The 13,141-nt window shown below is 41.2% G+C and overlaps 1 protein-coding gene and 1 long non-coding RNA gene across 5 annotated transcripts in view; both read right to left on the bottom strand.

The window, feature by feature from the left end:
• LOC134197391 (uncharacterized) overlaps nt 1-1,536 on the bottom strand; it is a 2,521-nt gene extending 985 nt beyond the window's left edge. The window contains exons 1-3 of one of the 2 annotated variants that reach the window (XR_009972640.1): nt 1,481-1,528; nt 1,196-1,415; nt 1-183 (exon numbers count right to left, since the gene is read on the bottom strand). The exon at nt 1-183 is cut by the window's left edge and continues 182 nt beyond it. This is a non-coding gene — a long non-coding RNA (uncharacterized LOC134197391). Of the gene's footprint in view, nt 184-1,195 lie in introns of both variants that reach the window. The other variant, XR_009972639.1, reaches the window with a different exon arrangement.
• Nucleotides 1,537-2,886: 1,350 nt separating this feature from the next.
• On the bottom strand, nt 2,887-7,274 carry LOC134197050 (rRNA-processing protein UTP23 homolog). Of its 3 annotated transcripts, none has more exons than XM_062666291.1 (8): nt 7,155-7,274; nt 5,444-5,533; nt 5,240-5,386; nt 5,100-5,174; nt 3,519-3,598; nt 3,259-3,447; nt 3,034-3,091; nt 2,887-2,971 (listed from the first exon to the last, which is right to left on the bottom strand). In XM_062666291.1, exons 1-7 carry the CDS (start codon nt 7,240-7,242, stop codon nt 3,047-3,049), a joined length of 714 nt encoding a protein of 237 aa, XP_062522275.1. In that variant the 5' UTR covers nt 7,243-7,274; the 3' UTR covers nt 2,887-2,971; nt 3,034-3,046. The 3 variants fall into 3 exon arrangements, with proteins under 3 accessions (XP_062522275.1, XP_062522276.1, XP_062522274.1); XM_062666292.1 differs by having other exon boundaries at nt 2,887-2,964; XM_062666290.1 differs by having other exon boundaries at nt 2,959-3,091.
• Between the last annotated feature and the right edge of the window lie 5,867 nt (nt 7,275-13,141).

The raw sequence follows: 13,141 nt of genomic DNA, 5'->3' as shown, positions 1-13,141 counted from the left end.
TCTCTCGATCCCCCACTGCTTGGCAAGAAGTAAAGATTGACACATGTTTCCTTTATGAAACGAGAGCAGTAAGGACAAGCCAGACCAACGTCAAATTGAGCTGAAGAACTTGCATCTGATATCCTCAAGCATCTACCATAGCCTTGATAATACAGCCGCTTCAATGCAATACTACAGCGATACCTACACATAACAAAGAATAACATACAAAACTTGTACATCTTCACTACTACACTCTACAATGTTGTATGCATGAAAGGAAAAGGCAAAACACATCCAGTCCTGACTAGTGAATGTTCAAACAATGGATATCGACCCCGTTAATGGGCATTGTCATTATTCATGCAGATCATTCAATGCATGCACGGCAAACAAAATAGAAATCTTGCTCTGATTGATCAGAAGTGATATGCCATAACATTGAAACGTCAATGCAACAAGAACATTAGTCAATGCTTATGGATCAACCTTGATGTGTTACAACAGTGATTAAAATGATAAAGACAACGAGGCAGATGAAGATCAGGCCATGGCAGTAAGCAAAGATATACCACTGAAGTACGAGACCTTGATGCAGCTGCAACAGCTCCTGTGGGATAACATGATTACCGAATGACGTCACTACGGGCTCTTCCAAAATCGTTAACTTGCGATGTTTTTCTGCTTTTGTTTTACTGTCGCTGTTGTTGTAGCTGTCTTGTAATACAATACATCGTTCTGTCCAAAATGATTTGAATGCTAGTCAGATATGATTGTGAGAGTAGAAAGGCAACTAGCAATGACAGACTGTCATTGCCTAAAGCCTGTCCTGAATTGAAGCCTGTACCGAAAAAGGTCTGCTGGCAAACCGGCTTATGTACAAGCCTGGCCACACAACATTTTAATTAAATAACTCTACTTGCAAAGTAAATAGAAACAGTCTTGCAATGCTTCAGGACTTTGCTTTCAAAACAATTAACCTGCCTGACTAGACATCCAAGTGACAACCCAAACACACAACAATTCAAGAAAATCTCACGTGTAAAGTTGCCTACACACAACAGTTACAGTGAGACATCTCATAACCTCAACAGCAACATCTCAACCACAATCCATACCACGTTCAATGAATAATCTTCTAATTAGACTGATGTCAATAAACATCTCAGCACACAAATATTAAATAAACCAGATGACAGCCACAAAGATTTTTTACCCGAAGGCGTAGCCAGCAGAAACAAACGGTCATGCTGGCAGACAACAATGAAACGCTCCAACAGTCACTGTGGCCGAGGAAGGCTGTGATCACGTGACATGCTAAACTTCTCTCTCAGTCTCTCCTGCACGTATTCTCGTAATACGTAGCAGCGAAGTGGCCTTCAGCGACGACGGGCATACCGAAACAAGCAGCGGTTCGTTCGCACTCCTGTTCATATCTACAGACAGTCGAAACCCAGACATGTCTAGACCTCTGATATCTACGCTGGATAGTTCATCTCACAAATAGTGCAACACACATAGACGCGTGTGCCTGCCGATGTCACGTTTAGACAAAGAGACGCGAACGCCTGCGACTTTCACATACGGGGACTCCTTCTAATCAGACATGCAAGCAAAACAAACTACACAAGAAAAGGGAACGACGAAGTTTCTATATTCTGTAATCGAAACGTTTGCAACATGCACGGTGAGTTTAGACAGGATCTTCACTTTGTTTCTTCAAAAAAATTAGGTTAGACGGGCGGCGCGGCGCCCCTCATCTGTATGTATTATTACTGTACCATCAAACTCATGACTGGCTGACCTGCAATCGCATGCAAAAGCAAGTTGAACTCTTGAGATACAATTGGAACGCAACAAGACCAATTTCAGTTCTACACGTACGGGAAATCCCCAATCACAGGTAAAGCCCCGGGGCACAACGTGCACGAACACGCTTCATGACTCTGGCGCCATTCTCAAACAGCCAATCGCTGATTGGTCAAACCCAACCCACAAATTAGTGACGTCACCGTTGGCCAAACTCCAATGGGCGTTGCCAACCAATCACCGACGACCTTCAAAAGTGACGTCCCATCGCTGCACCACAAAGGAATCATTGCGTAACCCAGCAGTCATTGCTCGACGGTGTCGACGAATTTACGCGTGTTCGAGACGAGGTGACATGTCTGAAACAAACATCAGCGCCAGAGAGTTCGGGCGACAGCTGAAAGAATGCGCAGATGCGATGGACGACGCGTTAGGAGGCCGAATCCAGCTGCACTACCACGACAAAGCCTTCTATCTATTACACATCGTCACCACCGTCTACTCATTCATCGTCCAAGTCTTCTACACGTTCGAGAGACCCGTCTAGATGATCAGGTGAGTTCTGGCTTCGCTCTCTCTGATTTGTTTTCCTCCACTTCCGTCGCACTTGGAGTGGGCATGTTCTCACCATGCCGACGCTCAGCCGCACGCTTTTCTGTTTACCTCACGTTTCGACCCGCCGCCCATTCGCGTCTCGGCTTGCGACAAACACGAACGGGCAAGCTAGTTGTCATCGTGCGAATCGATTTCTGCGCGTCCGCAATGTTTGTTCCCGTCCTCGCGCGCGTTTTGATGTAATCGCTTACCACGCCCTCGACTAACACGTTGCGCGTGTCTTGTGACTTGTAGGCCGCGCCTAACCGAAAGTGCCACGCTGGGAGTGAAGTCTGGTGTAAATACACAACGCCTTGTACATAACGACTCATCGGGTTCGTTCACGGCTGGTCCGACAAGGAGAACGGTGAACTACGTATTGACTGACGTCCTGTCGAACGGGAGAAGACTATTCGGAACGCTAACGTAATTTAGGTAAATGTGCCGAGGCAGCGGAGATCCGCCCACGCACATCTCTAGCACAATTCGAATAGATTGTATATAGTTGATAGTTTATTTTCCTTGTTACGAGAAATAGAGAAAACATAGCCATCTGTACAGCAACTTATCTCTGCGTCGAAACTGTATCCTCAAAAACAAATTAGAGGGTCGAGTCATAGATATCAATCTGCTTAGTCATCACAAACAAACCAATTTTCCCACTTCAATCGGCGTTCTTTCCGAGCCGCTTCGGCTTCCGCCGTGTCTTCTGCAAGAGATACATCGGAAACGTGAAGAAATAACAACTGACAAATGAGACGAAGGCGGCCAGAAGTTCGACCACCTAACGTCCTCATTTGCATTCAAAATCAATTAGGAAAATACGAACAGCTGATTGCGCTACATTAGCGTTTGTTGGCAGCTATGATTACTGACCTTTCTTTTGTCGGGATTCTTCACCACTTTCATTGTCTCCTTCTTTCGTTTTACCGACAGCGGGTTTGGTCCCTGCGGGCGGCGCCGTCTCCCTCGAGTTCGTCGCTGCTCTTCGTGTGGTAGGGCGCGTTTCAACTGCTCGAGCGTTTCTCGTTCGTGACGCGATAGGCGGGAGTCGGAACGAGCGACCTGCGGTAGCAAAAAGAAGTTGTGAACGTGTCGCCGATGGAACTGTCGCACATGCAAAAGCGGGTGTGAACCTCGTTGGCTTGTCGTTTCGACGCAACGGACGGGCTGTCAATCGTGATAGCGTTGTGACAAATGTGTACTATCGGCACACCTGAACGCGTTACCCGACACAAGACAAAGTCATTCATATTTTTTATCACACATCGCATCAATCATTAGTCGCCTGCCGCTCGTGGCATTATGTGGTGCAACATGTGGGCGGGATATTAGTGCCAACGGCACTGGCCGGGAATCGAACAATGACCAGTTGCACGAACATCGTACCACCAGTATTATTCACTGTTTGACACGGAGTCTATGACGCAGTCTGGGGAACTAAAAGCGTCCTACCGACTGATAGAGCTGGCAGAATGCCTCCTGATTGTTGCATGACACTTACACCTGCAACTAAATCCTCCGTTATAATTACTTCCCATTGTTTTTAACGCGAGTTATTGACCTTTTCAGTTAGAGAGAAACCAGTCTTCACCTCTAGATGCCGACATGCTCTGATTCAAACTGAAAGGCACACCTCCATCATTCTGATACTATCAGTTTAGTCATAAGCTGATGAGAGGTACACTCTTTCATCTTGCATAACAATAGGACTCTCCTCATCATCTTGAGTGTGACAGAATTGCAACAAGTTGTTGGGAAAACATTAGGGGTAATTCTTAGTGTAAACAATATGAGGTCTGCACACATAATGGGTGAGTTCATGGTGTTTCAGTGTCTTATCACAGAGATGACAAGGTCAAATTAACTTCTCCTGCGATCTCATCATTGCATCTTATCATTCCAATTCAACTGAGAAATCAGAGAATGAAGAGTCGCCAGCAATATCGATTGTGTTGCTTTAGTACAAACTGTTGAAACTGATTAGCTCTTACACACCTACATCTGTTGAGGTGCAATGCGTCACTCTGTTGGTGGACTGTTTAGTTACTATATATGACAGTGACAATTGAAGAAACCCTAATGTCATCGTATAATTGAGGAAACCCTAATGGAGTCCTAGGGCTATCCCCTGTATATACAATGTGTAATTGTGTGTTCTTTGAACATGAATTATTCCAACAGATGGATGTTTATAAAATCAATTCACTAAATGATTCCTTGAACATCCTCAGTTGTTGCCCTGTTAGTATCCTTTCACTTCCATCTGCTACCAGGATTCCTCAGTTCCTCTGTAAGTCAATTTTCATTTGTACTTACAAACAATATAGTTTTACTATCATGCAAAGCCACACAAACAAACCCTAACATTTTTCAAAATTTACTATTTTAAAATCTCATTTTCTTTTTTTGTTTCAAATAATTAATAGTTCCAGTCTGCAACTAGTGATTCCTCCCTTTATGAAACGACTTAACATCGAGAACTTAGTTATTTTCAAATGGGAATCAGTGATATGATTAGTGTGGTGTAGGTACAGTACTTTGCACCCCATCTAATATCAGGCAATGAATCCGCTCTATTGTGGTTTAAGTTTGTCTAGGTGACTACAGCGTCTGCAGACTAGCAATCTGACTGTCAGACTGAGAAAACAGAGCGACAGCCATACTGGACGATGAGCGTCTTGGAACTTTTCACATTATGACAACTGTTGACTCACCCGCTACCTCTCTCAAGCTTTGCTTCAACTCCACATCCTGTGTGGCCACTAAATAGTGGTGTGGATTCTCTGCACCTGAGAATACATCAAGAAGCCATCAGCGGCTATGAATTAATGAGACGTGTGCACAGCCCACTCACCCAACAGACTCCTTATACAGTCAATGGCGGGAATCGGTTTGCTTCCATGAGAGCATCTTCTCTGCTGAAATCGTTTGAGGACGAGTGTTGCACCAAGAAGCTCAACACCGAGAGACTTAACCTCAGAAAGAACACAAGATGTCGTCACTAAAAGCCAGACACACGTATTAGATATTCATTTTTGTGTTGTTGTGGGGTGGATACCAAGTTGAACTGGTCCGTCCAAATATTTCGGCAGCTGTTCTTTAATGTATATTTTTGATTTCAGGGCAACTTGAGCAAACGTTCCATCTACTGAAGTTAGAAGAGGAAAGCAATGAGTCAGAATTGAGAATCAATAGACAGCCATCTTATACAGTAACAGGTTATTGCTTATATTCGAAGGTAGATACAGTAGACTACTAGTGGTGACTTAGATAGATGTTGCATATTGTGAAACATGGTTGATCATTCTCAGTATGTGTGATGGTCATCATTGCGAGAATATACATGCATGATGTATGTATACCATAATTACACTAAACCAATAAAATTAAATATTTAATTTAGGCCAGACCAATTAAATTTTTTATGCTCGGATTCACTGGTCCAGTTTTGAGCTTGACCGAAACAAAAATAAACTTTGATGCACCAATGTCTGAATGACTCCGCAAGTGTTAACAGTGCATGTGGTCCAGTAACTGTTACCGCGTTCTGCTCGGTATCGGTGTCTTACATTTTAGTGTCTATTTTGTTGTCTCACATTTGTATGCAGTGCAGTGAAAACTGCACATGCTCGAAATGTCACATGACCATTCATTTTTAATCAGTCGGTCTACGTTTCGTGTCAAATATCCAAGCATAAAAAATTAGTTGGTCTGACCTTACATTAAGTTAAATTATTAAATTAAATTAATAATAATTAAACAATTTTATCGCTTTTGAACTTATGGCCTCCCCAAACTACTGTTGCACAATAAATAAATTAATACATATTGTATTGTTTCTAAGTAAAATCATTAATGATAACAAAGCTATGGTACTATAGACACGGTAGAGTGTGTTCATAATGCTGCAGTTGTAAGTATAGCAATTAAATAAAAGAAATATTACAGGTTTATAAAATATGTTGAAATATATTTTCATGCTTAAGACAATATAATTAATTAAACATTTTAAACATGGTATTCACAGCTCGCATCAGTGGATCCGTATCAAATGGAAATAACAGAGTGCTTGAGTTGGTTAGTTTTCTTTAGTTTTGATCAATAGTCAACTTGCTTATTGGTTGGTACACTTACAGAGCAATTGACAGTAATGTGTGTCACAGTGTGTGTGCCTGTGTGGTGTGGTGTGGTGTGGTGTGTGTGTGTGTGTGTGTGTGTGTGTGTGTGTGTGTGTGTGTGTCCATGTTGTGTATGCCCATGTGTGCGTTCCTCCTGTCCTGCCTGTGTGGTGTGCATGAAAGCCTGTGGTCTACGTGTGTGGTGTGTGGTATGTTGTGTTGTGTGGTGCGGTAAATTACATGTGTGGTGCTTCATCACAAACAAATTGCTTCATCACAAACAAATTTTCACATAGCTGCTATATTTAGCACCAATAGACCCACCTCCCATCCTATCTATATCCACCGTTTCCCCTCTATTCCACACTACTTTGTGAAAACCAAACAACATGACTTCAAAATATACATTTTGCAGATTTTGCACTTTCCAGTATGTTGAAAGTGCGTCGTGACTAGGACCTCGTCCGGGGTCCTTGATCCAGCCGAACAGTAATCCGGGTATGCAGCTTCTACTAAGACTTAATACAAATTCCAGTGCACGTGTAGAGCACGCTATTGTCGGGAAACGCGTCCAGCAGACTCGTTGTAAAATAAAAATCATACGAAAATAGGTAACACAAGTCGAGATTATTTTTGTATTGTTTAACTTACCTAGTACTTGATACGGCTTGTGGACGTCGAAATGTCGGTTATAGAACGCCAAAATTTTACGCGCGTGCTTCAAACGCTTGACCTTCATACGTCACATACGGGAGTTTCAACATACGGGAGTTGGCGACATGCTGCAACGTGTTGCTCTCTTCGCGCTGCTACAGACTTAGGTTGACGTTTGGTGGCATGGAAGTGGTGCATTTGTGTTCAGTAGCAGGTATCTCAGTCAATTATGTACCTATTTTGGTTAGGGGCCGTGTGGGGCCTCTATGGAGCTGCTTGTCTTTGACGAATTCCGACGGTGTGGTGTGATGATGATGTATCCCATTTCGCAGTTTCCACTCTAGACCTTTAGTCGAGGTCGATGAGGGCACGTATTCCTTGGATGTCTGAGCACCACGTGCACAGCGGCTCTTCTCTCCTATAATCGTTGTTGGCGCCTATTCTAACGGCATTTTTATAGGACGTGTCAAATGACTGAAAGACCGAATGTACACGTGACAAGTATCTCAGCAACGGAACTTGTAAGTCGTCTGAACTGTTGTGGATGCCGTTTTGTCGAGACCTTTTGCTTACGAATCGTTTTGCTTATGAATGTGGTGTTATGATGATGTATCCCATTTCGCAGTTTCCACTCTAGATCTCCTTGGGATATCAATGAGGGCTCATCTTCCTTGGATGTCTGAACACCATGATTTCTTATTCTATTCTTGCCTTTCTCTTGTCTTGCCTTTCTTCCTCAATTGTCATTTATCATAACTATGCAATGCATTCTGTTTCTGTTGCTCAACAGACAGCTGCCTGACCTAGAGTCATGACGTCTCATGATTTCATTAAGCACACAAGGTGAGATGAGTGCTTAATTATTTAATAATTAAATAGGCTTGATAACAGTAATGGAATGAGATGATGAACACTACTTCTTTCCCCAACTGAGGGACATCAGTGAGGAATCGTTATCAAAACTACGACGGACTGATCACAAGTTGCTGTCATGAAGCAATTACGATTGTCAAATCAACAACAATCAGCAATGCTTTTTCTAACTAGCATTATTTCCGTTATTAGACTTGATTTGAAGACTCCTGTGCTTTCAAACCATCATGTTAGGTGAGAAAAATACCTGTTTGTGTCCTAAATCTTAGTAATTTGTGTTGCGATGATGAATATGAAATGCATGATATTGAGGGCCATACTTGGCCCACTGTGAGGTAACCTTGGAGAACTGAGATGTTAAAAAAAGTAGCTTGATGTTCCATGTAAAGACATATGATTTCAATTTGAAATTGTTTGTTAGGGAATTTCTGATGCCTGGGTTAGACCTAAGGACGTGGATCATTCTAAGGTAAATTTACAGCTGTAAGCTTACTGTATGGTGTTGCACTGAGATGACGTGTTGTAGCTGATGTGATGTGTTGATGGTCTGATACATTTAGTTTGTATATATGATTGAGCAGAAAGTCTCTAGCGCGGTCTGATCAGCTTAGTAGTGTAGCGTCTATACGTTAGTATAATTTCATGTGCACTGAAGTCTGCTTCATTTGTACCAGGATTGAGACCACTGGCTGTAGTGATTGTTGCAAACGAAGTGGTGGCAGGCAACCTGAGAAGAAAATTCAATAACCTAAAGAGACTTCCTCGATTACCCCATGAAAAGAACGCCAGACAGATTGAAAGGCAACTATTTTATAACAAATGGGATATTATCGTCTCAATGAGAATGATAGCAATGACATGTTGCAGAGTAAATTGTTCGATAGCTTGGGTGTAATGTGTGGTGCTAGTATTGTCTTTACTGTACTGTATCAAGCTAAAATTATGTTTCTGCCAGTACTCTGCAATTCATAATGTCATAATGTGTACATGGTCCACCAACAATGATCCCGCCATACTAATACACTGTTAAGAAAGGCTTAAAATCCTAGGATTTTGAGATGAAATATGGTCAAGAAGAAATGGATAGCAATAACACATGTAACCGGAGGTAAATACTATATTTCCTTGAATAGTAACCCTTGGGGTACTATTTTTTTCAAACTCGTCCGAACCACAGGTCACTCTATTTAAGCAGGGTTACTAATCGAGCGTGGGTTACTATTTTTTCAATGTCTTGCTATCATGGTTCAAGTTGAAGGAAAGAGCTATGCAAGTATTAGAGAAAAACACTCTTGACGCATGCAAAACTGTCAAGTTGCATGGTAACCCCTATTCTGATACCAGTAGTTTACTCAGTGTCGTCATCATAAAAACCATAATGTCCTCATTGTCCTGATCATTGTCTTCATCTTCTTCTGACTGTCTTTTCTGCCACATTTGTTCCCTCAATGTTTTGTGTGTTACTTTTTGATCTCTGACATCCAAGGCTTGGGTTACTAATCAAGCAGGGGTTACTAAATTTTCAAACTGATTAGATCCATATCGAACACGGGTTACTATTCGAGGAAATACGGTAATACTTTATGATGACATTCAGGTCAACAAGTGTAACTCTACTGTTTTGTGTACAGCAAGCATGACTCATTTCTTGGACGAGATTCTATGGATAGATTGCTAAGAAATCGAGACGACGATAACACCCTTGATTTATCACACCCATATCTGAATTGTTGATAATGCAATGAATCGACAAGTGCAACTTTCACATAGACATGTTACCCTTTCTTGGTCTTATCCATTTTACCACCTCAAACTGGTTACTCCCAAGGTGTTACCACTTGCGATGTCGCACTTCATGCTACTTGTTCACTATTTCCCACAATAACAGCCGCCTGCATATTTGTTCTGTATGGTCTCCTACTGATTAAGCAATTAGCACTCTTATCTCAGCCACTAGCCCACACCTCCACATTGGGGAAGGTTTCAATGATAAACACTGTCGAATGTCATATCGACACTACAGATGGGGAGAAGACTGTCACAAGGTGCACAAAAAGATCATTATTGGAAACTCTCCCCTACCTCATTAGTTGGCAGTGATAGCACTTGAGGACGTACATAATAGCTACACAACGACCTGGTTGTGTGGTGTTGCATTCGAATAGAAACGCTATGCAACCGAAAACAGGTCAGCTTGTCTACACTGCTCGTCACAGATTACAAGTAAGATCGGACACCTTTTATCAACCCCACTAGAACAACTGCTCATTGCAGAATCAGTGACTAGTCGTGATTTTATTGCTCAACAAGCAGAATTAACCAGACAGCCAAACACTCCAAACAAGAGTAGCAGCTTGCAACTTGGGACATGCACAAATCCATGACTGTCAGTACCTTGTACAGTGTAGTGGGTTGATAACGGGTTACAATGTGACTTTTATCTCTCAGTGGCTGGCAGTAAAGCTACCATGCACTTGTGGGAACCAGTCACTTACCAAACAAGTGCTCTAATACAAAAGCAGTGTTGGTTTTAGTCTTAAAATTTGGAATAATTAGAAACAACACGTACTAAAGGAAGCCATCATTCCAAAATCTACTGAACAGTCAAGTCATCTATCTTCGTGAACATACATACGTACATATGATGTACTGTACTGGTACTACATATGTACCTCTGCAAATCCACTCACTTGAGAGTGACTACTACTTAGTTTCTCGTCAACGTATTACTGTTGTTGCAACATGCACATCTAAGAGAATGTAACTGAAGTTGAACAAAGGCACGTGAGTGTCTTCTATCTACTAGGGCCAGGCAAACTTGATTCACAGTTTCTATCATGCAGCCTTTTTCACAAGGACATGCGGGCAGACAGTCATAATTCATTATTTATTAATTAATAATATTAATATGTTTGCAGTTACAGTAAACTATCTAAACATATTACCATCGACTGGCACTAGAGCTTTGAATGGTTTGCTATCAAGTTTGGCACATACTTAGTATTGATAAAACCCATTTTATTATATTTCTAATGTTTCAACAGGCGCTTGTTGATTCTGTAAATAGAAGCACAATTACGACAATGAGGATAAAATATTTCAGAGCTCTTGGGCAGCGTCAGTTCAGTTGAGCTCCCATAGTGAATACAGATAGGTCCATCTGATCCATAGACAGTGTAATAATGAATAATGAAACTTATTTCGTTTTCCCATAAGATGATGTGGGCTGTAACGATATAAGCTGTGAATCAAGTTTGCCTGGCCTAACAAAGCCTAGTAAATGCTTGATAACTGCAGTGTTGCTAAACTTAGACCTATATCTGCCTTGTAATCATTGTAGTCCGCAACTTGATGCTATAGCACTTGCCACACTGGTTAGCTACTACTTGCATGAGAAATGTGACTGCGTCAGTAGTACTGTACACTGTTCCTGCAGAATTACAAGAGTATACTTTCAGTCCGACTGCTGTCCCATAAAGACATGCAGCACAACATACTTCGTGGTTATAAAAATGCATCACTTCCTTCTGTAGCTTGTCTAGACTGCACTGCTTTTGAAGTTAGTTTTCAAAGTAATGAGAAGATGTAGAGCCACTGTTGGTTAAAATACAACCATTGTTAGTTTTCATTTGGATTGACTTGATACTAGTAGCTAACATTCGATTGTCTTAGAACCACAAATGGCCACATCAGGTTAGAAACTAGTCAACATTCCCATTTGAACATAATACTAGGAAAGCCCTAGGCAGATACAGGTGAGGCACTGGGGCACATCCCCCGTTTACAAAAACTTTCTTCTAATTGAAACAATATTGATCTATCAGACGTTACCAGAAGGCTACGTCTTCAAAACTCTTAGCCTATAGAGTCCTACAACTATAAACATCTTGACCTATTACGTGCATCTAAATATCTGCAAGTGCACAAGCTCACTGTACAAGACATACACACAAACTCAGTTTTTTGCCCTCTCCCTTCTAGCAAATCCTGAATCTGCCATTGATAGCAATCACAACACAAGAAGAGGGAGCAAAGAAAAGCAAGAAATTGATGCTAAAAAAAACAAGGAAACAAAGCAAAAACTCTGAACCTCCATTACAGAAACAAACTCAAGATTATTGGATTCATACAAGCCAAAATGAGATAGAGTAGCCTGTTAACTATATAAGAGCTAGTTCAATTTGAGAGTGTAGCTAGTCAGTTCCCCTTTCGAGGTCCCCTTCAAAGCAAAAGGTCGTTCACCTCATAGGGAGAGAGTGACCGGCAGCACCCTTGAGCCTGTGTACGGCAGACAGTGTTGCAATACAGTGTGGCCTAACCAATTCTTAATGCTTGGATAGTTTTGACATGAAATGGAACCAACTAACCAAAATAGAAATAAAAAGTAATGACCACTTGACAGTTTGAGCATGCTCGACAATTTGATCATGTGCAGTCGTGCTGCACCTAATAGATATGATACTAAACATATTCCTTAGATACCAACCAGAACATAGAAACAGACAACGGATGTTGACACCAGTAGAGTCACTGCATGCTATGTATTCATACAATGCATGTACTGTACGTACCTGGAAATACCAAACTTCTCTACATGTACAACAAGATCATTGTGCATGTGCACTTTAAATATTTAGTCAAGCTCAAACTGGATCAAACAATCGAAGCATCAAGAAATCTAATTGGCTTGGCCTATAGCATATATCACGTGGTATTTTCTTACCAATTCAAACTGAGACAGAAACTCCATTATATTTCGTTACAACAGCAACAGAACAACAGATAAACAAAAATATGCAAACTAGACAAAATACAGTTTTCCAGCAATTGAGCGGAGGGTAGTCCCTCAGTAACATTCGCACTTAGAAATTAAATTTGTCACATTTTCCTGTTTCCTTAATTAACAGAAGATGTAGCAAGGTAGTCATTATTAAGCCTAGGCATATATATATATATATTCTTTTTTTAATTTTTTATATTTTAAACTATATTAAAAGAATCCATGTCATAGCTAAACAAAGCTAACTTATCTACTATCAATTTAGCATTGTACTGCCAAAGCTTACATGACAACTGTTTGTGTAAATTACATAAAGTTTTACTAAAAGTCA

The sequence above is a fragment of the Corticium candelabrum genome, chromosome 22, assembly GCF_963422355.1.
Source record: "Corticium candelabrum chromosome 22, ooCorCand1.1, whole genome shotgun sequence".
Taxonomy (NCBI): Eukaryota; Metazoa; Porifera; class Homoscleromorpha; order Homosclerophorida; family Plakinidae; genus Corticium; species Corticium candelabrum.
Note: the sequence above shows the minus strand (reverse complement) of the source record. Positions and strands in the feature narration are given on the sequence as shown.

Excerpts from the sequence above, each read along its gene's own strand:
- LOC134197050 (XM_062666291.1), bottom strand. The coding sequence starts at position 7,242 with ATGAAGGTCAAGCGTTTGAAGCACGCGCGTAAAATTTTGGCGTTCTAT. Across the intron at positions 3,599-5,099 it reads AAGCTTGAGAGAGGTAGCGG|GTGTGCCGATAGTACACATT; the intron begins GTGAGTCAACAG and ends TAACGCGTTCAG. Across the intron at positions 3,092-3,258 it reads AGAATCCCGACAAAAGAAAG|AAGACACGGCGGAAGCCGAA; the intron begins GTCAGTAATCAT and ends TATCTCTTGCAG.